The sequence below is a fragment of the Symphodus melops genome (genome assembly GCF_947650265.1).
Source record: "Symphodus melops genome assembly, chromosome: 21".
Taxonomy (NCBI): Eukaryota; Metazoa; Chordata; class Actinopteri; order Labriformes; family Labridae; genus Symphodus; species Symphodus melops.
Genome location: NC_136711.1, coordinates 15336437 through 15360691, shown reverse-complemented (window position 1 = coordinate 15360691; position 24255 = coordinate 15336437). Strand labels below are relative to the sequence as shown.

At 41.6% G+C, this 24255-nt stretch overlaps 1 protein-coding gene across 2 annotated transcripts in view; it reads right to left on the bottom strand.

The window, feature by feature from the left end:
* Nucleotides 1-24255, bottom strand: part of dock1 (dedicator of cytokinesis 1) — a 179904-nt gene that overhangs the window by 17397 nt on the left and 138252 nt on the right. For both annotated transcript variants that reach the window (XM_079334262.1, XM_079334263.1), the window contains exons 32-45: nucleotides 22611-22669; nucleotides 21510-21658; nucleotides 20382-20467; nucleotides 19945-20101; nucleotides 18728-18768; nucleotides 18260-18350; nucleotides 15646-15765; nucleotides 14337-14426; nucleotides 13271-13375; nucleotides 7268-7409; nucleotides 6826-6907; nucleotides 4169-4253; nucleotides 2378-2464; nucleotides 162-338 (exon numbers count right to left, since the gene is read on the bottom strand). In XM_079334262.1, coding sequence (XP_079190388.1) covers nucleotides 162-338; nucleotides 2378-2464; nucleotides 4169-4253; nucleotides 6826-6907; nucleotides 7268-7409; nucleotides 13271-13375; nucleotides 14337-14426; nucleotides 15646-15765; nucleotides 18260-18350; nucleotides 18728-18768; nucleotides 19945-20101; nucleotides 20382-20467; nucleotides 21510-21658; nucleotides 22611-22669 — 1471 coding nt within the window. The remainder of the gene's footprint in view (nucleotides 1-161; nucleotides 339-2377; nucleotides 2465-4168; nucleotides 4254-6825; nucleotides 6908-7267; nucleotides 7410-13270; nucleotides 13376-14336; nucleotides 14427-15645; nucleotides 15766-18259; nucleotides 18351-18727; nucleotides 18769-19944; nucleotides 20102-20381; nucleotides 20468-21509; nucleotides 21659-22610; nucleotides 22670-24255) is intronic.

Here is a 24255-nt window from a genome sequence, read left to right as displayed (position 1 = left end):
AAGTGAATTTGCCAACTACCAGACCACTTTCCAGACTTTGGGCCCGCGCTGGGAACGTAAATAGTAATCCTCTGGTTCCCAACCCAAGTCCCCACAGACTGAGCTACTGCGCCTTTACAGCACGCATCGAGACGAGAACACATGAAGAACATGCCGCCTACCTTCTCATAGTTGGTAAAACCTCCCATGACAGCTGGGTCCACGATCCCATTCAGCAGCATGGAGAGGGGGTTGATGGGAAGGTTGGAATCGTTCAGATGCCTCTGCACTATGCTGCTGATCTTCTCATTGGTCAGCTGCATCGTTTCCATGGCGTTCTCCAGCGGACTGATCTCCTCCTGTGCAGGACGGTAAGTGAAGGTGTCATCACGTATCCTCAGCAGGTGTTCAACTGTTTGAGTTCATGTGCACATACATCACTGCTACACGTGTGTTCACCCACTAGGTGTTACCTTATTAGGAGATGGACTAAGGTACCTTTAACTACACACATAAATCAGTCAGGATATTAAAGCAATGCATCATTTTCTACTGAAGCCATTCATAAAACTACAACTGTCAAATAATGATGGATAGGGTGTCGGTGTAGGGGAACTTCAATTCCCATGTCAACAATATATGATTGGCAATCCTGAGAAAAGATGAATAAAATACTCGGCAAGCTGTCATTAATTCTAACTGGAACTCGACGTGTGGGAAATCTCATTACTTCGAGTGAAATAACACCACCTCCCGTCTTCCGGCGTGTTCGGAAGAATTTAGAGGAAACAACAAGTGGATTGTTGAGTAAATGTCAGCCTTTAGCCAAAAAAAAAAATAAAAATAAAGATGTAGAGCCAGGGAGACAAATCTCCAATCTGTGGCGGAGTGTCAGGCCAGCTTGATAAAAAGCACTGTCAGATGCACGGATTTAGCTCGCTGAATCTCAGCCCAGTCCTTAAGCCTTAAATGGAGAGTGTGACCTCGGGGAACCAGGGCCTCTCTTTGGCTCATCTGGAAGCCAAGCTGCTCCTGACAGTATGTTCCAACCCATCCCTGAAGGTAGAGGCCTCAGCTTTGAATTAGAGCGACAAAGTAGGAATGCTCTTTACAAGACGGACTCACAGAGTTTAAGGAGGGTTAAGTCTTTGAAATCAGGGGCACAGGTAGTCTAGTGGTTGGTGCGTGCACACTATGTGCAAAGGCTGCGTACTCTATACCAACTTGCCCTGTGTGGCCTGTTTCAGTTTCTCCCTCCCTCTATTTGTCGGCTATGTTGACTTGCTTAAAAAAAAAAAACACACACCACAGGTTTAAATATTTCAGCCGTGTTTCAATTTTTCACAGAAGCAGGTGAGCTGTGTGCTGAGGAGGAGGAGGAGGAGGAGGAGGCTGGGAAGAATTGTGCTCTACTAGTGTTGCTTGAAAAGATGGTGTGGGAGACGGAGTGATAACGTAGCCTGCAGATGTGCTCACACTTATTTGAATCACAACCCCCCTTCCCACAGAAAAACATCTCCGCCCGAAATGGGGACAACAGACGGGCGTTTGAATTAGTCAAAACAACCGAGCTACAAGAATTCATATTTCATGGGCTTTCAGTTGAACGGAGGAGAAATGTTTCCATTCCGAGTGCTACAGCACACGCTAAAGTAGCATATTGCAGTCGCACCGCACACACACTTGTCAACAAGTTTCCAATACAGCAATCCAGGTCATTTGATTAGAGGGAAATCAACAGCGAGCGAGTCCTGAGCTCTCTTCTCGCTGTGTTTGTGCTGTGTAGCTATTTTCAGTGGAAACAGGCTTTAAGGAGTGTTCACTGGATCAATGTGGGCCCTCTGGCAGAGAGAGAGAGAGAGAGAGAGAGAGAGAGAGAAAAAGAGAGAGAGAGAGAGAGAGAGAAAAAGAGAGAGAGAGAGAGAGAGAGAGAGAGAGAGAGAGAGAGAGAGGAGAGAGAGAGAGAGGGAGAGAGAGAGAGAGAGAGAGAGAGAGAGAGAGAGAGAGAGAGAGAGAGAGAGAGAGAGAGAGAGAGAGAGTGTACGTGCTTGGTGGTGAGTCTGGGGAGTGGCACGCCTGCATCCACGCGCCTGTCTATACAGCTTAAGTGGACAAATCATATCGATTACCTCCAAGCAAGGCTGCAGATCCTTATCTGATTAGGAGGCCTGCTTTGCTCACACACACACACACACACACACACACACACACACACACACACACACACACACACACACACACACACACACACACACACACACACACACACACACACACACACACACACACACACACACACACACACACACACACACACACACACACACACACACACACACACACACACACACACACACACACACACACACACACACACAAAGCAGGCTTTCATACTCACTGTGGAGACAGACTGGACTTCGAACCAGCGCAGGATGCCGGGAAGTTTGTATGCCGTGGCGTAGGTGGTCCTTTCAATCCACATGTTCTGTTGACAGAGTCACAAAGAAGCAAAATAAACGGGCAGAAATCACCTGAAAAGATTCTTTGATAGAGAAATCAAGGATGCTGCTGTTTTTGTGCCAAACAAGCTTTCGGTATGCTTGCTGGAATCAGAGTGAGATGATGTAACGGCTCTTAAATGAAAGCTCATTGAAAAGTGGGGGATGTCTACCTGCCTGTGTTGAAATTGGATTGTAAGAGCCTGCTAAATTAAAGCAATAATCAGATACTATCCTCTAGCATGCGATGTGGGGAGATGGATTGATGTGGTGAAAAGAAATAACCACAGAGAACATTTATTTCTGGCTGGTGGTCTCTTTGCTCTCGGGGGTCATTTAGAGGCAACAATATAACGTTCAGTCTGTTGTCTAATCATCATGAAGTCCGCTTTAGCGCTTACTTGGTGATAGAAAAATGAGACAGATGTGCACATATTTAATTGGTTTGATGGATACAATATGACAAGCAATATCCCTTCTATGTCAAGTCCGGAAACAGTCCCATCAGTTTGTCAACATGATGAAGTAAGTCCAAAATGAGTTAAATACATCATCCCGCTCTGCTGATTGAGGGAGCAGGAAACAAGGGAAGTCGAGGGAAGGAGCAGATTAGTTTGAATTTGTGGCCCTTGTCTCTGTCAACAGAGGATATTAATTGCACAAAACATAATTTGTTAGATGTACTTTTAATCAGGGCTTGACAGGAGTAGTTCTATTAGGCAAACAGGATAACTGACAATAATCATGTTTAGTTTCTCCTCCTCTTCTGTCGTTTAAACACACTTAATTCAATCCTCTGATTGGATTTTCTCCGGTGTGTCAAAATCTTCAGCTTTTAGAAAACACAGCTCTGTTTTGATATTGATTTAGTCTCCATGGAAAAGTCTAAAAAGAAACTAATTGTGCATGTGTCTTACTCGAAATAGAAACCCCACTTTATTTTTGCAAACCAGCAGAACAATCTGTTTCCTGCTTATTGGCATCAGAAAATACAAACTATTTCTCCAGTCCTCACATCGTTATTCCGCCTGCTGTTATGTTCTGATTTTGTAGATTATTTTGCAAGTGTAGACGAACAAGTGGCCTTGTTAGTGGAGCTGAGACACTTGTTCTTAGTCAAATCCTTTATACAAATGTGTGTGTGTGAGCAGGAGACAAACAGGAACTCCTTGTAATGTCAAACATGTTTACCCCATTGGAGGTGTGATTAATTAGTGAACACATGGGATAAAGATTAACAGTGACATCAATTCTGCACCTTTTTTGTCATCTTTGTCAAACAGATAAAGGTTGCTGGTTCAAGCCTAGTGCCGATTTCTTAAAGTTGCTGTTGTGCTACGCAAACACATCCATATAAAATGCTCTATCTTTGACCTGTAGAAGCTTAATTGTTATAAGTATTACAAAGTAGAGGAGACCCAAACTCTAAAGTCTGAGGAAAAAGAATGTTGCGAACCAAAATACTAACTTAACCAATGAGTGACATCACAGTGGCTAGATCAGTTTCCTGTGAATAGTCTGTATTGAATACCAAAAGCCTTCAGGTTGTTTTGAGAAATTCAAAATGGCTAAATCAATGGTTCATTTTTCAGGACGGTTATATTTCGCTGATGTCAATAGCTGAAAGATGAAACCTTAATTGACAAGCAAAGGCAACAGGGAAAGAAAAAAACTAAACAAAAAACAATTACCGAGAACTCGTTGTCAGGATCCTTCTCTCCCTTCCTCACCGCTCTGGAATAGTGGAATTTATGGACTTCATTTACCGTGTAGAAGCTGAGGAGGGGAAAAAAAAAAATCAGCACTGGAGTAAATTAAAACTGTTATGGGCTATCCACGGCTTGATTCAAAGGTTGATTGCTTTGCTTCAGGTCAAACACAGGACAGAGCTCCTCCAGACGGGCTCTGCCAGGAGCTGTGGCATTTAGCATGTTGCTTTTGACTAGCTGTCACATGTGAAGCCTCATCTACATGGTAATTAAATTCATGTTTGGGTCAGACACGTCACTGGCGACCCCTGAAGTTAGTGACATATCAGACATGCAGAGAAGCTGCAACATGCCTGACAGTGGCACACGACTGGCAGGAATGAACTTTGGCAAATCAGGTTAATAGACTTTTCACACTAAGAAGATGAAGTGGCTTCAGGAAACGATGTCTGGGCATATATTTGGTCTCTGAAATAGATGCATTACTTCCTCTTTTCCATCCTTCATTTTTCTCTCTGGTAGACAGAAATCTGTTCACACTCTCCTGGGGAGATGAATACAGATCTATTTTCCGCATACAGCATATTGGATTTTTCCTTTTCTAAAAGAATGCCATATGGTTCACAGAGTCGGGTTCGCTTTTATTAGCAAACAATAATGAATAAAATGTGAAAGGGATTCAGAGTTGCTCTAAAAACCACTGCCCTTTTGTGTTTAAAGGAACAGTGGTAAGTGTGGCCAGATGGTGTGCTGCGTTTTTTTTTTTAACTCTTAATGCTGTGTAATAAACAGTGTACAAAAGGTTTTTCTATGGTGGCCCTGAAGTGACAATGAGATGATGATTTCACAAAACACATAAAAACACCTCTCAAAAACACATTTCACAACATGCTGCTACATTTCACAAAACCCAATAAGATGTTTTCACATCTATCTATCTATCTATCTATCTATCTATCTATCTATCTATCTATCTATCTATCTATCTATCTATCTATCCATCCATCCATCCATCCATCCATCCATCCATCCATCCATCCATCCATCCATCCATCCATCCATCCATCCATCCATCCATCCATCCATCCATCCATCCATCCATCCATCCATCCATCCATCCATCCATCCATCCATCCATCCATCCATCCATCCATCCATCCATCCATCCATCCATCCATCCATCCATCCATCCATCCATCCATCCATCCATCCATCCATCCATCCATCCATCCATCCATCCATCCATCCATCCATCCATCCATCCATCCATCCATCCATCCATCCATCCATCCATCCATCCATCCATCCATCCATCCATCCATCCATCCATCCATCTTCAAACACACAATATTCACAAAAGTTGAAGAAGATTTCACAAATCTACATATTTCATAACATCTAACAAGATAAAAGGAAACATGGTGTTTTGTTTTTTACATTTTGGTATTTTTTAAGAAGTATGTTTACCATATTTGAACCTTCATGGCCACCCAAATTTTACGAAGAAGTCATAAGTGAGAAACAGTTCTGAAGGTATTTCAAGGCATTTATATTTAACAAATAATCCCTTTTCATTAAAAAAAATATGACCCATTTTTACATGGACAAAAACCTGGACTCAGCCCCTGAGCTTCTGCTCTAATAAACAGGTAAATAAATCAGCTGCCCTCCCTAATTAAGTCTTTTGCATGTCATTAGCCGGCGGCCTGGAGATGACGCGGTGGCATGGTGTGGACAAAGCAAGGTCAGAAGCACGGTTGTGTGCTTTGCCTGCAACTTGTGACCCCTTGGCTCAAACAGCTCAGCCTCATTGCTATGCACAGTTGATCTTTAAAATCAAATGAGGCAACAAATAAGAGAAAGAGAGATGGAGAGAACCAGGAAAAGCATGGTGAGAGCTGGAGGAAGAGTGCTGGCAGAGAAAGAGAGGAGAGACAGTTGGTGTGGAACAATCCTCTATAGCTCTCTTAACACGGCTCTCCAATCTAGGCTATTAACAGAGTAACACATTCCAATCAGACACACTGAACAAACAAGCCGGCAGGCTGCTGCAGGGAGGATGTGACCACCGGTGCAGACTTGTGATAAGATCACAGCGCAGGTATATTTGCCTAAAGGTTTTCCAGGTAAAAGTCTTCTTTTAATTACATCCACTGATGCGCTGTGTGGTATATCAAAGTGAATTTGCACAGCTGAGTGATGCAGCAGGGCGGGTGACGGCTGGGGTACAGATTAGGCAAACAAGTGGGAGTGTAGGGGCCTGCACTGTTTGCAGTGGGCCCCGGTGTGGGACACGAAGGCATTAATGATGTCAGAGGAACATTGTTGTACTTGGCACAGAGGCTAATAGCAGATGGCTGGCGTAAGTTAATAACCACGGGTACTACAAGAAGGTCAACTGCTGTTTGTTCTATATAGATGCACATTTACATCAAGATTTAATCACTTCCTCTGCAGCGGTCCACAGTAAAAAAAAACTAAAGTTCTTCTGCATGTCATCCCAGCCTCTCTAAATGTTTTTTTGAGTGACTGGGGAGAGTGAATTTGGCTTCCTGTATTGAAATGTACGCTTTGTGACTCTGAAAAACAAACTGTAATTGTAAAGAAATGAGAATGGGAGTGTGGGATACACTTCTTACTTCACTATTTGTTCTGAGACGGGCTTGTTCTGGAACTTGGCAGGCAGGTCGAGGATGGGTCTGACTGTAAAACACTGGATGTCTTCAGCAGAAACATCAAGGAAATTAATCACATTTGTTTAACTCAAACTAAACTTTCAATAACTTAAAAACATATTGTCCAACTGCAAAACAGTAGCAGGCAGTTAACATCACAAACTAAGAATTGTATTTGATGCTTTTATTTCTATGTATACACTTACTTCTACATGGACTGACTGAACCAAGAAAAAAATGCGTAATAATTCAAATTACAGATTAATATTGAAGTTTTTATCTTTTTGCTCAACCATTAATTTGAAAAGATGTAATTGCCCTCGTGATTTGAACAATCAAAACTAAAAGCAATCCAAAACTTTGCACACAGTTAAAACATTAACGATTCATTTCATGCAGAGGATACATTGTCCAGAGGAACACTTTGTGTCCTCGCTCGGCGGTGTGGTTGTCTTCATCTTCTCTGCGTTGGGGAACTGAGTGAGAAGTCGTGCTTCTAAATCCTCTCTGCGCTCGTACTCTTTTCCTCGATAGATGAACATTTTGTTCTGCAGGAAAATGAGAACAACAGTGAGTCCATGGACGTGTACATGAAGGCAGAGACTAAACCTACCATCAGGTGGTATGTGCAAACATCATGTGGACATAAGGTAGACTGTCCATTTTTTATCAATATGGCGGTATTGACAGTGTCATTTCATAGACCATTTCACAGGAAGAGAACCTGGGGCAAAAATCTAATCAATAATGGCTATAGGGACAGACATGGGACAGTGACAAAATTGTAAGATAAAAAGAAAGTGACATGGAGAAAAGTGGCTTTGATTTGTAAATCGACTTGGCCTCAGTGCTATGACTGGGTTACAATACATTATCATAATCTCCATTTTAAATACTTGGAAATGAGGGTGACTGAAAGTGCTTGGCACTGATGCAACCATTAGTCCATCCCTACTGAGTTCAAAGTGTGCTCATTTTAGGGGGAGGACTTCTGTTTGCGCTCACTGACAGACTGTTAAGGGCTACTATCATTTTGCCCGTGGCTCTTCCCACACGGCTAAAACAACAATCTGCTGTTAAACAGTCTCTAAAGCAGTGTGATGGTTCAGGCTTTGTGAAATCAGTGTTTTTCAGTTACCTGAGGATAAGCCCCCTTCATATTTTTCTTTACAGTTTGATCTCATCTTGAAACCTACTAGTTTGTGATCAACTATATGTACACCTTCTTCACACGACCGTCATTTCTCTCTGACGTAACGCTCAAGGTAGGAAGACTACATGCTGTCATTTAACTTTTTTCATAAATGAGCAAGGTAATAGAGAGGGGAAATGAAGAGAGATATTAAAGAAATAACTAGCTTAAACTGCTTTAGCTCAGAATTTAATAATTAATATAATGCTAGTAATCTATGCCTTTCCTATTATATTGTATTCTACTGAGGATTCACACGATCTTTCCTTAAAAACAGCAAGGCTATATTATCTAGTTAGTGGCTAAACACTATGGATAGCTATTATCTAACTTTAGCTAACAGGTTTTCAAATATGTTGTTTACACTTAAAATGGGCATATGTCTTCTAAATATTCACATGTTCCATGTCATCTAAGTTTGTCATCTATAGAGAAGCAAAAGAATAATGATTATTCAGGGCTAGGGTTAGACAACAGTAAGCCAATAAGCTCAACTACTTTCTAGCTTACAATGACTTAGCAAGAAATTTACTAGCTGGGATGTTATATCTTTCATATCTTTCATAAACACCAGAGAAAGACCACCACTTAGTAAACATTTTCAGAAAGAACCTACAAACTATGAAGAAATTAGGATTTTGATGAGACCCCTCTTTGTTTCAAAGGCCAACACTGCACAATATAAAACCCACAGCAATTCCTTTGCTTCTGCACATCTCAATTCCCAAATTAATTAAAGGAATCCCAGCCATGAAATATGCCTGAGAGCCATTTTCAAATTTGCATCGACAGATAGGTTTACAAAAGCGCATTGATTTCCAGAGGTGTCCCTTTCTACTGCAGGAGAATCAGGCTGACAATAAAAAAACATTTTTTCTGCTATTAAGAAAGAGGGATATTTGCATTATACATTTTCCAAAATCATTCACCACCAAAAAGCAGAGGTCTAATCTTCACTGCGTATTTTATTCTCATCCCAGACACCCATTATCGTTTTCAGAATTCTGGTCATGTATACAGCAATCAAAATGTTAGGGCTGTCTTTGTCATTACTTTCAAACCTACACAGGCTAGTTCTGGCAGAGAAAATCACTGTCATTGAGAAAGTAATTTATGCTAAAATGGGCTTTTTTGTCTTGGCTGCTGGGTAAAAAAAAAGGCCAATTTGATACAGCTGAGGGACCTAAGAGCAACAGCTTACACAAATGCAAAGTTATAAAGTTCAAATAAAACACATACAGTACGGTCAGGATTTAGCTCCTCGGACAAACAAGGAGGAAAACTGAAAGATGTGTAGACTATCCCTTGCGGAAAAGAGAAAACACAAAGTATGAAACACTGTAAATTAACAAATACTTCCATTCAATAACACAGCAGTGTCAGACAGGGTTTAACAGATAAAGAGGGTGCTAAAATGATAATCTCGTTTACATCTAAAATCAAAATAGGTTGGAAGAAGTGCAAAAAGAGTGCTGCTTAAAATGTATGAGCCAGGAATGTTTCTTCATCTCCCTGAGTGTGCTCAGGAGTCCGTCTGAGGAACATGCTGACTGATAGAACATGACAGCTCATGTCGGAGCATCTCGAGATGTGGTGTGTTAGGATACATATTTCAAACCAACTTTCACACAAATCTCAGTCGCTCTTTAAGCTGAGCGCTCACAAGAAACTCAATGCAGGGATTAAGTAAAGTTTATGAATGATAGAGAGAGAAAGGAAAGGAGGAGAAATACGCCGAATGGATGTAAAGTGAGTAAAACAATTGAGACAGAAACCTCTCTTTGAAATCTGGAAGAATACTTTTAATGTGTCAAAACGCTGAAAGAAATATAACAACTGCTTGACGAGGTTTTAGAGCTTTCCAAGCTGTAAATGATGACTGAATGTTAATATTCTGTGCCCATCTTTACATCTGTTTGTTTGTTTGGTAACCAAAGAATGTGACAGTACCAATTAGAACACAGGACTACATGACAAAAAAGAACTACTTTCTAATGTGTCTGAATATCTGAAATCAAACAACATGATTTTAGAACCTTTTATAATTAGCTAGTGTCGCCTGTGTCTAAGCACATTAAAAACTAATAAATCATAAGAAGCTGAATAAAGCACTCAAGCATAAAATCAATTCTTTAGGGGGTGGGTACAAAACGCCTTTATCAGAGTATTGATTTTCTCACATAATTGACCTTCCCTTGAGTATACTACAAGCTGCAACATAAACAGTAATGCTGAGTGGGACACAAAAACCCTCCAAAACTGTATTCATCATAATGGCACGCACAAACCATTGTGCCAAAGAAATATTTGTCTTTGGCTGTGTAAAAAAAAAAAAAAGAAGGATCTTTCATAAAAATTGTGGTATACATCAATATGGACATAACATTTAGAAGCCCTGAGCAATTTAAAAGTGATCATATAAGAAATCTGTCTGACTTTATTTTATCTTTCCTTCAATATAAAAGTCTTTCCATAAATGACAAGTATTTATAATAAAACATGGATGTAGTCTTAGTGACGTCAGCCATTGGTTCCCATAAAGGCGTTATGAAGCCTGATGATGGTGGTCCCTATATTGGAAATTCTGACTCCATCATACAGTTTTTTTGAATAAAGAAATGAGCCAGAGACCCAAACTGGTGTTTGGACCAGGCTTTGGACATGTGTATTTCTGTCAAAAAACAAACACTTTAACATGAGACTATAACTGGGATTTCTTGGCCTTTGCAGTCAGCCTCAAGTGGACACTCGAGGAGATCAGTCTTTTGCACAAAATGAAGCATCGGCTTCATTTTTCAAAACCAGTTACCACTTGACAAATAAGTGGAGAAAAACAGTCACAAAAATATATAATGGTACAGCAGAGGCTATAACTCCCAGTGTCCAACTAGCTTAAGGATTGTTCTGATTCAAAACAGAAAATAAAACTGTTCAGTTCAGAATCCTAATGGAAAGGGCAACCTGCTGAACCCCCACCCATGATATTTCAGGTAAGGTCACAACTTCATAAAAAAGAAAAAGAACAAAAAGTGAAAAAAAAAAGAGAGACTTTCAATCGTCCTCAAAGGCCGTTTAAAAAGCTAGATGGATTAGGCCAGTGCAGCCTGCTCTGTCTGTAATGGAGTTTCTGCCCCGACAGATGAAAGAGGTTAGGCTGGGCCCATGGAGATCGGAGAGAAGCAATTCATAATCGAATAAAAAGGGTATGAATCAGGGATCACTGTTCTTGGAGGTGTACTCGTTCACATCATCTTATTCCTTTGAGACTTTTCGGGGGTTTGGTGTGTTGCTTCTGAGATATAAAAAAAATAAATAAAAAAAATAAGAATGCTTGAATCCTTTTTAGACCAGAAAACAACACCTTGAGCAGTTGACAGATTACAACTTTAAAGGCAGCTGCAAAAGGGACATATATTAAAAGCAAATAAAATGGATTCATCAGCACTGCTATTTCCCTTTGATACATCAGATTTGGATAAAGAGCTCTGGCCTCATATAAATGCTACACAGCACTTCCTCAGTTTAATATTCTTTTGCAATAAACGCTGATAATGTGGAGAGAACAGGGCACCCTTCACAGAGTGAGAGCAAAAGAAGCCCCTCTGACGGAATAGGGCCATGAGGAGATATCAAACGGCTGTTAAACACATATTCAATGTGTGATAAGCTGTGATCAGATTGGCACTAGACCAGCCAGGACATTTAGAGGGGAAATACAGATCAGTTCAGGTTCAGGCCGCCAAGTGGACTTTGTATGGGAGGTCCTGAGTAGATTCAGTTGCATCAAGGGTCCATTTTTTAAATCCATAAATGGCCAATTTATTGTGATCATTTCAGGAATTAGGGGAACTCTTTAACTGTGCAGCACTATAATTACATAATTGCAATAATACAAAGAGTTCAAGATTAGACCCGAGTGTATGTGTCAATGTGTCGGTGTTTCATCAACAATTCAGCCACGTTACGCTGTTAACAATGGGACCATGTCACTCCTGCCACTTTGCATCTAGTGCATGTTTTCTTTTTTTAAAATGCCGGCTAAAGTCTAACTAATATGGGGTATGGATACCAATACTGATTAAAGATATCAATACGACAGATATGGAGGCTGATAAGAGAGTTTTTCTTCGTGGATTAAGCACCAATTTGCCCATTAAAAGATAATCAAAAGACTTCTTTTCTAAAACAAGTCTGCTGGCGAAGAATACTAAAAGTTATTACACAATGGAGTCACTCATGTATGATCTCAGGCTTCTCGTTTTACAGCGTTTGATTGCATTTGATTTCGTATCCCATATTGTTGGCTTATTTGCTGTTGAATAAAGGTCAATCTCGGGAAGGGCATTGTAAATCCGCCTCGGCTGTAAGTATTATAGAGAGTGACATTGAGGTACTTGCTTTTATACTTGCCTTTATACAAATAGACATTTCAAAAGGGTGCAGACCATGATCACAGTAAGGAGTGTCCGACTCAAGTTTCGATGGTTCGGATTTAAAAGGAGTTTTCGCAGCGTGAGCAACCGTTTGTTTGAGACAATATCAACTTTAATGATTTCTATTGAACTTAATTGGATTTTTAAGAATTGACCAGTGGATACAATAAAGTAAGACAATATCTTCCAACTTCTTTTTTGGGCCTTTTTGACTGTATGAGACAGGACAGCTTAAGGGAGACAGGAAAGAGTAGAGAGAGGGGGATTCCATGCAGCAAAGGGCCGAGGTCAGATTCAAACCCACAGCTGCCGTGATGAGGAGTGCAGCCTCCATACATGGGGGGGGGAGCAACACAAACGCTAGGCTTCCAGCATCCCAGGATGTAAGATTATATGAGCTAATATTTTATCAACATAAAGGAGGAAGGCGGAGGCTAGGACAGTAAGACAGAGATCATTAATTATCCACAGCTCTTAATACTGAAGGGCATCTGTCCAGCACATTGTTCTGAATCTACTGTATTGCCCACACACTGCTGCAGAGTTACACATTTCGCTTGGAGTGAGTGAGTGGAGGCCAGACCAGGTGGGATGTTGAACAAGCGAGTCCCACCAAAACAAGCAAAACCCGTGGGAGCGAGACGTGTGAAACACAAACGTATTGAGCGGCTTGAGGATGAAGAGAGCATTAGTACAACTATTGATCATCTGCTTCTGACAAGTCGCTCACCCACTCGGTTCTGAGAGATTACGGGGGATGCATGATGAGGACGCGAGTACTCACCCGTAGGAAGGAGGGGAAGCCCAGGCCGTAATAGCCCACAGCAAAGTAGTCTAGTTGGGGCCGGATGACCTTCACTATGTTCTCATAGAACTGGGCCTGCTTCCTCTGTAGGGAGATACACGAGGTCAGTGTCATGGGAAAAATGAACACTTTGTTGTTGCCAAGTTTTTTTGTGTGTTAGTTGTTAGTTCAATAACTGCAATTTAGACTGCGCTTCGTTTACTTCAACTCTTGTACGACACAAAGTACAAACAATACCAACACTTACCACACTCAAGTGCGCCCCCTATTTCCCACTACCAGTATATAACATAGACTTAACATTAATTTTACAAATCTGTGTTTGCTTAATTGCAATATATGTTGTGTCATATTTCAATGCTACCTTTCTAGGCCCAAAAACTCTTAACAAGGGGATTTGAAACTCAAATGAAGGAGGAATGACTTATCAATTAACCAATCAAAAATGTAATGCCCATTTACTGTGATAATCAGAAAAGGCCTGTTTTCGTTATTGGTGGACTGTTTTAAATTAGAGGGCTGTGAGTGCAGCTGACACAGTGGGTTGTTTTATACTCTGGATGCTGAGACTGGACTGCACTGGCTTTGGAATTGAACCTTTTTTTTTGATTGTTTCAATGTTTATTAGAACATATGATGGTTCCAAGTTTATGAATGATAATAAGTTGCTTATGTTGTCAAATCTATGAACAACAATTCTTTGGATATTGGACTGTTTTCTTGAACAAAATGGGCTTCAGAAAATTGTGATGACCATTTATCCCAACTTTCTTCCATTTTATGGAATTACCAAATCACTGATCAGATCAGAAACAACCCTATTAGTTAAAAAGACAATCATCTGATGTTGCCCTTATCGCAAGTGGGCTTTCCTCGTCCATTTAAAAAGACAGGAAAGCCCAAACGAAACACATCATAGTCTTCTGTTGTCTTTCTTTAAAGCTCAAGTCATCCTAATATATGGCTTCGAGGTGGTAATAGTCCATTTTCTCAAAGGACTTTGTTTGCTCACATTTAAATTAAAGAATAAAATAATCTCACTTACCAAGGATGCGCTAAGCTGCTCAAAGTCAAACATCTCATTTTCATACTGCTCGGCCAGCTCTTTTCCCAAAATGATGGCCTCCTCCCACATCTATCGGGCACATAAACACAGACGCTTAGTAAATGAACTCATTATCAGGATCAGGCTTCGATTGTTTTTCAGCCAGCTGAATGGAACAAATTATCTCCCCCAGACAACAGTCACAGCAATCAATGTCAGCGCTTTTGAAAATAAGGAAGGGAAATATTCTTATTATTATAGCAACACTCTTTTGTACTTTCTTTGAGCTACACAATAAAATCCTTCCCTGTTGGGAGAACGAACATCTAATATAGAGATGCAGGTTCCCTGGAGACTCATCCACGAGTGGAGTGGTGTCACAGTTAGACGGGAGCCACTCAAATGTGTTGAAAGGCTCCTAAGTGGCTTGTTCACAGACTGGATTGGGCTGAACCAATCTGGGCCAGACTGGAGGTGGACCGAGTCCAGATGTCTACTCGGATCAGACAGAGCGATGGTGGCAACACCATCTGGAGGACTCTAAGAAACTATCCTCTGGTGATGCGCGGTCCCACCCGCCCCTCAGTAGTGCTTCTGTTCCCTCACAGCTATTGTCACACTTCTTGATCCCTCTAGTACGTTTGGGGGCTCGTCTTTTCAATTTGTCGTCGCCTTGGCCCTTTCCTTCTGAGTGTCATTGGCTGGAGAGGAAAGAGTGGTGACTGCAAACCCACACCGATGACATATGAGAAAGCTCCGGATTTAATCTCTCAGACACTCTGGCTGCAGATCTGCAGAACTGGTTGAAAAAATAACACTTTTCTTTTCTGGAATAAAAAGAGAAATTGTAGAAGGATACCACTGTAACACGGTCTGTCATTAACTGGAACATTTTTTTTTTTTTCATTTTTTTTTACACGTCTCAAACGAGATGGAATTCAAAAATGTGGCTAAAGTGCTTTGAGGGAAATGGAGAAAGACAGAACAGTGGGAGAGAAACGCAGGGGAAAAAAACGAAAGGTTTAGGAAAGGTAAAGGACAACACAAAAGATCTGCAGTAACGCTTGTGTGGTCTGATATGTTCCTCCGTCCGTCGGAGAATCTGCTCAGAGAAGAGGATTATTTAGAATCCCCGTTCTGCAGAAAAGGAAAATGAAAGTGGTGGCTCTACTGCAACACCTGCCTTCCAATGCCAGAAAAGGTGTTTAACGGAGACAAATAAAAATAGCATCTGCAGAGTCCAGGATTTATCACGATTATGGGCTCTCCTTTGTGTGTATGCAGGCGCCCAGATGCGCACGTTTCTTACCTTGCCCTTGTCGAAGTAATTGATAATCTGCTGATAGAGCTGGTCCTTTAGCTGTCCTTGAGTGGTGGCCTGGTAGCTTTCTCGCTGGTTCAGATGGGCCGCACACTGCTCGTCCGACCACTGCAGAGGACGAGTCAGCGTTGGGGGTCAATGAGGTGCGATAGAGCACAGAGCAAAGAGGGGTAAAAAAAGTGACAAGAAAAAAATCTCTGAGTTATAGCCGATGCAAATGGGTGAGATTGATGTGTAATTGTTTTTAAAGACCGTCTCTATTCTGGCAGGGCAGCAATAAAATATGCATCGATACAGAGTCAGTGTGACACAACATGAAGCTTAGGTTCAGGCTGGATACAACTGTTATAATGTTATGTTAATCATCTTAACTTATCAGGCCGGATCTGGACCTGGACCTGGGTCAACTCTCTGAGGACTGGATCACCGCGCCCCCTTTCTGCTGTATTTTTGCATATTCCTTCCTACAGATAAGCCCCTTAAAGCTCCAACTTAAGCGTAGTCTTTGCCATAGACATTTAAAGAATAGAGGCTGCACTGTGTGAATCACCTAGTGGTATGGAAATGATCAAACTTTACACTGATGTTCATGGTCACTTTCATAGCTCAAAGAGAGACATGAATATTTATTTTTAGTCTTTTAGCAGCGAAAATCTCTTCACAGGAGCTTTAGGCTGCTTTTTCAACATGTGAGGCGAGGTAAGGATAATGCTCGTCCTTCATATTTTCTGTCATTTTTTAAGAGAAATGTTCACATAAGATATCCGATTACAGTCGAGGCAAGCAGTTAGGTAATCATATTCATTACAAAATCGACGTTTCTACTTGTATGCGATGCCAGACAGGTAAGAATGATGCACTCTAACAAACATCAAGACAGCAGAGGTTTCCTTTTTGTGCCGACCCGTTACTCCATCATACCATTCTTCACCCTGCATGGGGAATAATGAGCTTTCTGACAGGCTACGTTGGCTTGGCTAGCAGGGACCCGGACAATTTGATTGGCCTCTGTGGAGAGGAAGTATAATCCTCTGTGCCAGGCCAGGACTGATTCATTACTGCTGGGTTTTAATTTGGATTTCTGTAGTGCTGTGAGCAAACTGAAGAGTAAAGATATCTGGGACAATCTGACCAGGTCGGATTTGAAGGCCACATTCGAATAGCAAAAAAAAAAAAAAGCATGGAATGTGAATACTCTGTGCTGGAGATGGGTGACAATGTAATTGCTCAGCACATTGTTGCTGTGGCATGAAGCGGGGTGCTGGCAGGCTCTGGTTCAGGATATTGATTTCTTTACAGCTGGACTGCAGCATTAACATGCTAAGAAGGAGCTGCGTCTATATTCATGGATGGCTGGTGAGGCGGCATCGACGGAACTAAAGTGCTGATACATCTCCGACAACACACGACGTGCTGTAAATTCATCAGGCAGTATTACACCGCTGCTGACACTCTACTGTAGGAGTAATTATCGCTGCAGGAGCCAGTTTTGCTCTGTAACTGCTGTTGGATGCGGAATTATGCGTCCATCATTTCTTCTTTGCTCGGGCTTATTTTCATGATCCTCTGTGTGGGTACAAAAGGAGGAGAGTGAAATCACAGATTACATAGGAGAGATTATTGGAGAAGAAAAAGACTTCTCCAGACTGCGGTGGAACAAAATGAACCAATTTCCATGATACAGTCCCTCTCTGATACTCGGCTATGATCAGGAATGCCGCAGCTGCCGGGAGATGAGCTGTATTAAAAAAATAATAACAAAAACAAGTCTTGCAAATGCTGCTGTGACTGTTCAGCAGGGAAAATGTGATTTAGTCACAGCCTGCTCTCCCCCTGTTGGGACCCGTACAAAGGAGGAAACAGCTAGATATTCATGCAAATGTAGATGAGGTTTTGGATGCAACTATTTTGGATAAAAGGTAAATAGGGGCGACTCCGAATTCAGGTTGTATCAAAGCCAATGTGGGAATGGAAACAGCAGCTCTTTGCGTGGATGTGAACATTAACACTTTCCAGGCCTACAGCAGGAGAAGAGCTACTCATTTACTTTACCTCTACTTCATTGTAACTGTTTTTAATTTTCTCAGCGGTTGTCTGCTGTGCGTGTGTGTGCATATGTGTGTGTGTGTGTGCATCAAACAAAAGCTAGAGAACCAAAGCCCTAATACATGTATGTAATGCAATAAAAAGCAGGGGATTCTTCCTTTCCAACTTACAAAGACTACAGAAAACAAACACCATTACCTCGTGGAAGTCCCTGGTGTTATTTTTTCCTTTATTTTAAACTACATTACATCTCAGCTTTTTTTTTTTTTTTGTCCAGGAAAAATCAGATACTAGCTCTCATTTTCCTCGACTATGCAAGCTGAACACTGCTCAGCAAGTCTGCCCTCTTAGCAGACCCTTTCATGCCATGGTGGAATTACAGAGAGGCCACCATATCCCTCTAAACATATTCGAATTCACAGATGGTACATGTTTAATACCTGAGGTCCAATGCCATCTGCCTTGACGACGGCTTAAGTGTGTATTTGGGTTTGTTTGAAGTACTTTAGAGAGCGTTCTTGTTCAATTATTTGCTGCTGGCGTTGTGTCTGTTTACCTTGAGCAGCTTGGCGTGAAGCAGCAGAGTGTATGCGGCCTCAGTGTAGTTGTCGCACTCTTTGTGGAGGTCACACAGCTTGTACAGGTACCTGGCAGGAAGTAGCAGTGATTTATGGGTTATGTCAGGGCAGGCCTTGCACACTCTAACGATGAAAAGAGAGTTAACGTCCCCAGGCTGATGCATCTTGACAGCCTCTATCTTATTTTTTTTTTTTTGCTCAAATGAAGTTTGACAGACAGATTGTGCAACTGGAAATATATTTGAACAAAATCTAATAATTTCTTCGAGGTCTCTAGGGACATAGAGTTTGGTAAAAAAAAAAAAAAAAAAAAAGATGTACAAAATAAGATCTTTAGAAAGTCAAAATATAGCTCAAGGGAGTGTGAAAACACCAAGTCGCATTGAAATGTCCCTTAGTGATATGAGTAAACCTCCCCAAAAAGACAGGATATGATTTAATCTTACCTGATGTACATCTCCTCTCTGTCTATCTCTTTGTAGAAGTTCTAAAGAAAGAAAAGAGACAGTAATAAGAACATTGTCCTTGTACCATTGTAAAAGCACAAGAATATCATGCTATTACTCAGTAAAAATGTGATTTTTTATTCCTTGTTAAATCACTAGTTTTTTTAACTATTTTGATTTAATTGCCTTATCCTTGTTTACAGCGTACGTCTCTTCCTTCTATGTGTACACAGGGGCGCTTCCAGGGTCTGTTGGGGCCCCAAGCAGTTGGCTGCCTTGCATGTTGACAAGCAAGCGGCTCTATGTGTACACCTTTGATTGTATAAAAAGATGGACGTCATAATGGGACCCAAAAGTGACGCAAAACATTCGGAGCTCCACCAACAGACTAGCTCAACGGGGTCATAAGTCCCGCCTCCTCCCTGTTTACAGACAGTACATGGGTCATACTATAAAACCAAAGGAAATGTCAAATACATTTTCCTCAAATGTGGTTTCATCACATTTAGTTATTAGCATGCAGACGTCCAAGTGCTTATTTCCTTTTAGACTTTTAGTTTAAAATGTTTATTTGATGCTTTAAGAAAGGGCGATAACGCCAGGAGTGAAAGCTCGGTTCACAAATGCTGAAGCTGTCAACGCCTATCGCAGAGGGTATTTTTGACTTCATGTTTGTACAATTAAAGAAGCTGGAGACGCATCATCCATATTTATATCCAGTCAGAGGTGGACACGTTTTCTGATTTAATATGTACACAAAAAGTAGTTCTGAACAGAGATCGAAATAATATAAAGTTGGCAGTGTCAATTTTCTAAAATAGGAAAAAAAGAAACAAAGTACTCTGGTGCAGATAGAGGACGGAAAGGAACAAGAAAGGAGCAGTTGGCTGACACTAGAGGTGCGTAGACAGATTGCTCTCTTGGTCGAAACTGATAAGTTACATTCTACAAAACCTGGTAGAGCTCGGACAAAAACATGACAAATGCAGAAAGGAGGCCACAGGCCCGCAGTTCAATGCCAGCAGTTATGTAAGACTAAAACTGACATTTCTGTGCTCCCAGATGAAATGTCACATCACCGAGGAGAGGCGTTTCAGGTGAGGCTCTTAGATCATATCTAAATGCACAGTGACACGTGGAGGTGGATGTTTTTGTTTCTTTCTCTGAGGGTTGCCAGCCTAACTCAGCAACCCAAAAAAAAAAAGAAGGAGTCTTACGAGCACGTTGACAGTGCAGCTCATGCGGTTTTCCTTGTTCTCGTCGTGCATGATGGTCCTGTAGTCCAGCAGCCTCTCCAGCAGACGAACCACCAGAGTGACAAAGTTCTCACCCGTCTTTGCCAAGTACTTGTGCTTCCTGCAGTGCTCCAGAAGACTGGTGTGTATTTGAAGCACATGAAGTTGTGGATTTGGATTAGGAGAAGTGAAATGTTAAGTTTGCATAAGAGGTTCTTTTTCAGTTTAAAATGTCAATCTTTCACTTCTTACTCTTTCACATTGAAGCAGAGTTAGCATCCGACTGCGCCGAAATCAAATATCACAGCGGCAAGCTGTGATCATCAGCACTCTGTGATTATTTTGAAGAGCGCTATGTGGCAATTAGCATTATCTAACTTGCGCTGGGGCTTAAATCCTGCCCATTAATCAACACTTACATTTTCTGAAAGAGAACTTTGTACTGCTCGTCTCCGCGGCCCCCCTCCACCTCGTGATCCAGCTTGGTGATGATCTCGTTCTCAAACTGCAATTAGAAGGAGCAGGCGTAAATAATCAGCGCAGCTAATTTTTCAATTCATTAACACCATCTCTGTGTCTCTCCCTCTCTTTCTCGGCGTGCACCAAGGCTCCGGCTGAGCGGATCTGTACGTTGACATGTCTCCTCTCTCTCTCTCAAAAGCTCAGCTGGTGTTTTCTGTTTATTATTAAAGATTTTCTCTATCTAGATAAATTTGGTTTGGACAAGAAAGCTGCAGCATGAGACACATCCTCTTTACTTTTGCTCTCTTGTAGCCGGAGCATCTGACAGTGATGCATTGAGCTTATTTCTCTCATTTTTGTTTGTAGCTGCTGTACAAAAAAATAAAAATAAAAAATAAAAAATTGTGCTGAAACAAACCAATTCTCACTGACTTCTTACATTTTCTCTTACACTGGCCAGCTACAGAAATAGAAGAGGAGAGTGGGGCTAAGTGAGGAAAGATACGAAGGCTTCTCTCTGTTAAACCACGGATTTAAAAGACAGGCAGACACCCAGTGAAAGAATTTTAAAGGCTTACGGCTTTAAAAGGCTCTGGTCAAAGTGAAACTGATCACATTTCAGAACAAGAAAGAGCCATTCATCTTCAATAAACTAGAAGTTAAGTAGCCCTCCGAGAGGGGGGATTTTTAGTTAAACTACAACTGTCTTCACAGGACTACAAGGGCAAACAGAGACATTTTGAAGCCCTTGTGCAGCATCCAAACATCGCAAAGCTGAAATCCGCTTGTAACATCTTAAGGCAGAGAAGCCGCAGCCAAATGGATTTCCTAACGCTCGCACTTTAAAGGGCCGACACATTACATTCAACTTACCGCGGCTGTTTATGATCGCAGCGCAGTAAAAAAAAGATTTGAAGTGAGCTTTAGGCTGGTGAACTTTTTGCCACTGTCTGTCCCTCGTACTGTTTTACCCCCTTCGTTTGATTTCCACGCCAGCACCAAAAAACTCTGTGACGTGTCACTTTTTAATGTGGTGTTACACAGCAGACACACACACACACACACACACACACACACACACACACCCGCTGGAAGCTACACGTGAAGTGGAACTCGCACTGCATCATGTCGAAGAAAATGGGGATGGTGGCTTTTCGCAGCTCGATCTCAGGGACGAGCGTCATCTCCAGGATCGGACCAACCATCTCCGGGATGAATTTAATCTTGTGAGGCCCTTTAAAACAGAAAAAGATGATATGAAGATGAAAAATAAACAGCATTAGATACAACTTCTTTCTTTACCTCCATTTGGATAAACCATTTTTAACCAATCACACAAATACTAAAATAAAGTGGCCCCCTTATGAGCACATTCACAGCTCCCCCTCATGGATGAGTGTGTTCATATTTCTCTTACACAAATGTTGTAGGACTCCAATTAGATCTTTATCTCCAGACTGGTCTCTTTTCTTTCTTTAGCTTTTAAAGACGTTGGTCTTAGTGTCATGAGAGGCGTGGGTGAAGCTCAAATTCTGGATGGATTTATTTCTTTTCTTTTTGTGGGGCTCATTTATTCTTTTCCTTCTCTGATCACCTGCTGATGTAACACCACGATCTCTCTGTGTTGGATCAGTACAGTTCATCTTTCTATCCAGGTATTACAAGAAGCCCTTCAAGCCTCCTCTTTTACGAGCTTTCTGTGACAATCATGGGTAGAATAACCTCAAACCACCACCTTGAATATAAAAAACAAAAACCAAAAAAAAACTAGCACATGGCTCATTAAAGACCCAGTGATTGAGTCAATGTAATCTGATGGAAAGCTCTAATTAACAGATCAGATGGTTCGGGCACAGGTGCCAAAATCTGAGACTCCAATCGCCTGCATAACAATCTGATCCCAGGGAGACGTGACCGCTGATTCTCTCTCTTCACACAACAAAAAGCTAATTAACACACGATTGTCTATATTTAGCTGCTGTTGTTTTGCTGGGTTGACTTGCAGCGAGTTAGAGGGTATTTAGTAGACGGATAATAGTCAAGATAAATTGGGGGAACAACACACTACCAATGCCAATCGCTGGTAGGCTCTCGGCTGCAGGGTTAAAATGAGAGATTTTGATTTCATTCAACAAATATAAAGATGGTTAATGAAGCATACTGACAAGAGGAGCTGGTTTAATTACCTAGATTGTACCACATATCCCTGATTTCAAAGCCAATTTGTCTTCTCATGTCCTGGTACCTGAAACACAAACAGGATTAAACGTCATCGACATGTAGGATGAAAAATACCCAGAACTTCAGAAAGATTCACGCGTTTAGGAATTCAGTGAAATGCGACACAGGTGACAGCTTGATGAGCATTTCATCGAGAATGCAAAGAAATGTTTGGTTTATATGGATAGCTGAGCGATGAAATGCTGTGATTCCCTTCATGAAGTGAGCGTCTGCATCACGTGTAATGCCAGCCATGAAGGGAAGAGAAAGAAAGTCCCATTTCTACCGAGGCTCTCGTTGCCTTCAGTAGCCCAGGAACAGTGAATGGAAGGTCCTAATTGGTCGAATGAAGTGTCAACTGAAAGGTCGGAGTACATGAATCAGCACAGAGAATGGTAGAAGTTAAAAATAGGGAACGGCGGCAGATATTTTGAAGCGACCTCGATCTTTATGGACGTAATGTGTTTGGATGGAATGTTTTTGCTGGATTAGGATTGTAGAGATCCTTGGAAGAGTACAACAGACCTTGGGAGAGGAGGAGGGAGTCCTATCTCTACAGTGAAGGCACAAAAACAAGTTTTTATTGACATTTAAAAGCTGATGATTTTGTCGTGACAGAGCAACATTTTTTGGTTAACTGTGCCCACCTCTGAGGATGAGCTTGCACACCACTCTGCCAATGGGAAGTCATTTCTCATATTCTTTCACAATTATGAATGATCTCCACAAGTGCGAGTTTGCAAGAGTCAGCTGGCTGTCAGCTCTGCTCTGTGTTTGTATTAGAAGCCACAGTGGGCAGAGATCAGACAACATGAAGCATTGTTGGCCGTTTGATCAGACAGTTTTTGTGTGCACTAGTTCTTTGAGGTTGTCCTCGGGTGTCAGGGGGGGGGCCTCATGTAAAACAAAGATTTGCAGAAGAAGCTGAAAGGATCACTCTTGACTCTTGACTTTTTTTTCCTGGCATTTTTTTTTTGTTTTGTTCATGAAAGAAGGCGTATAAGCTGATCAGTCCTGCCACGACTGGGTCATGAACCAATCTTCGCAGCAGCTTGGAGCCTGTCCCTCCGCCTGCCCACAGAACCAGGTCACGGAGAGGACAAAGAGTGCGAAGTGGAAAGCTCAGGGAGGGACAGACAGTCAAGTGAATGATGGAGTGACAAAGAGAAGTGTGGGCATGGAGGCAGAAAGCGAGATGGGCCCCGTGAAACCGATCACATGAGACAGAAGTAATAGATTTAAGTCTTTGAAAGCGATTCAACATTTGATAAGAAACGAGAGGAAGTTCAAGCTTGAAATTGTTTTAAGAATCAAGAATTTAAAGGACAGAATAAAGACAGCAATCCTCAGAGAGACACTTCTGACCGTCTTTGCTCATTTTCTATTGGTCTGCTGGAGCACGCTTTAGCTGCACCATTGCGTACGGAGACGCGGTCGGATGCGTTTTCACTGCTGGATCAACACGGGGAAAAACTGCACCGAACGGCTCGTACCTCGGCTCCCTTTTTCCTCTCAATGTGATTCTCGAGTATTTAAATAGATGAAATATAGGCAGCACCAAAAGAAGTGTGATCGCGCCCTTAGAAGAAGCACCTTCGTCACACCTTTCTC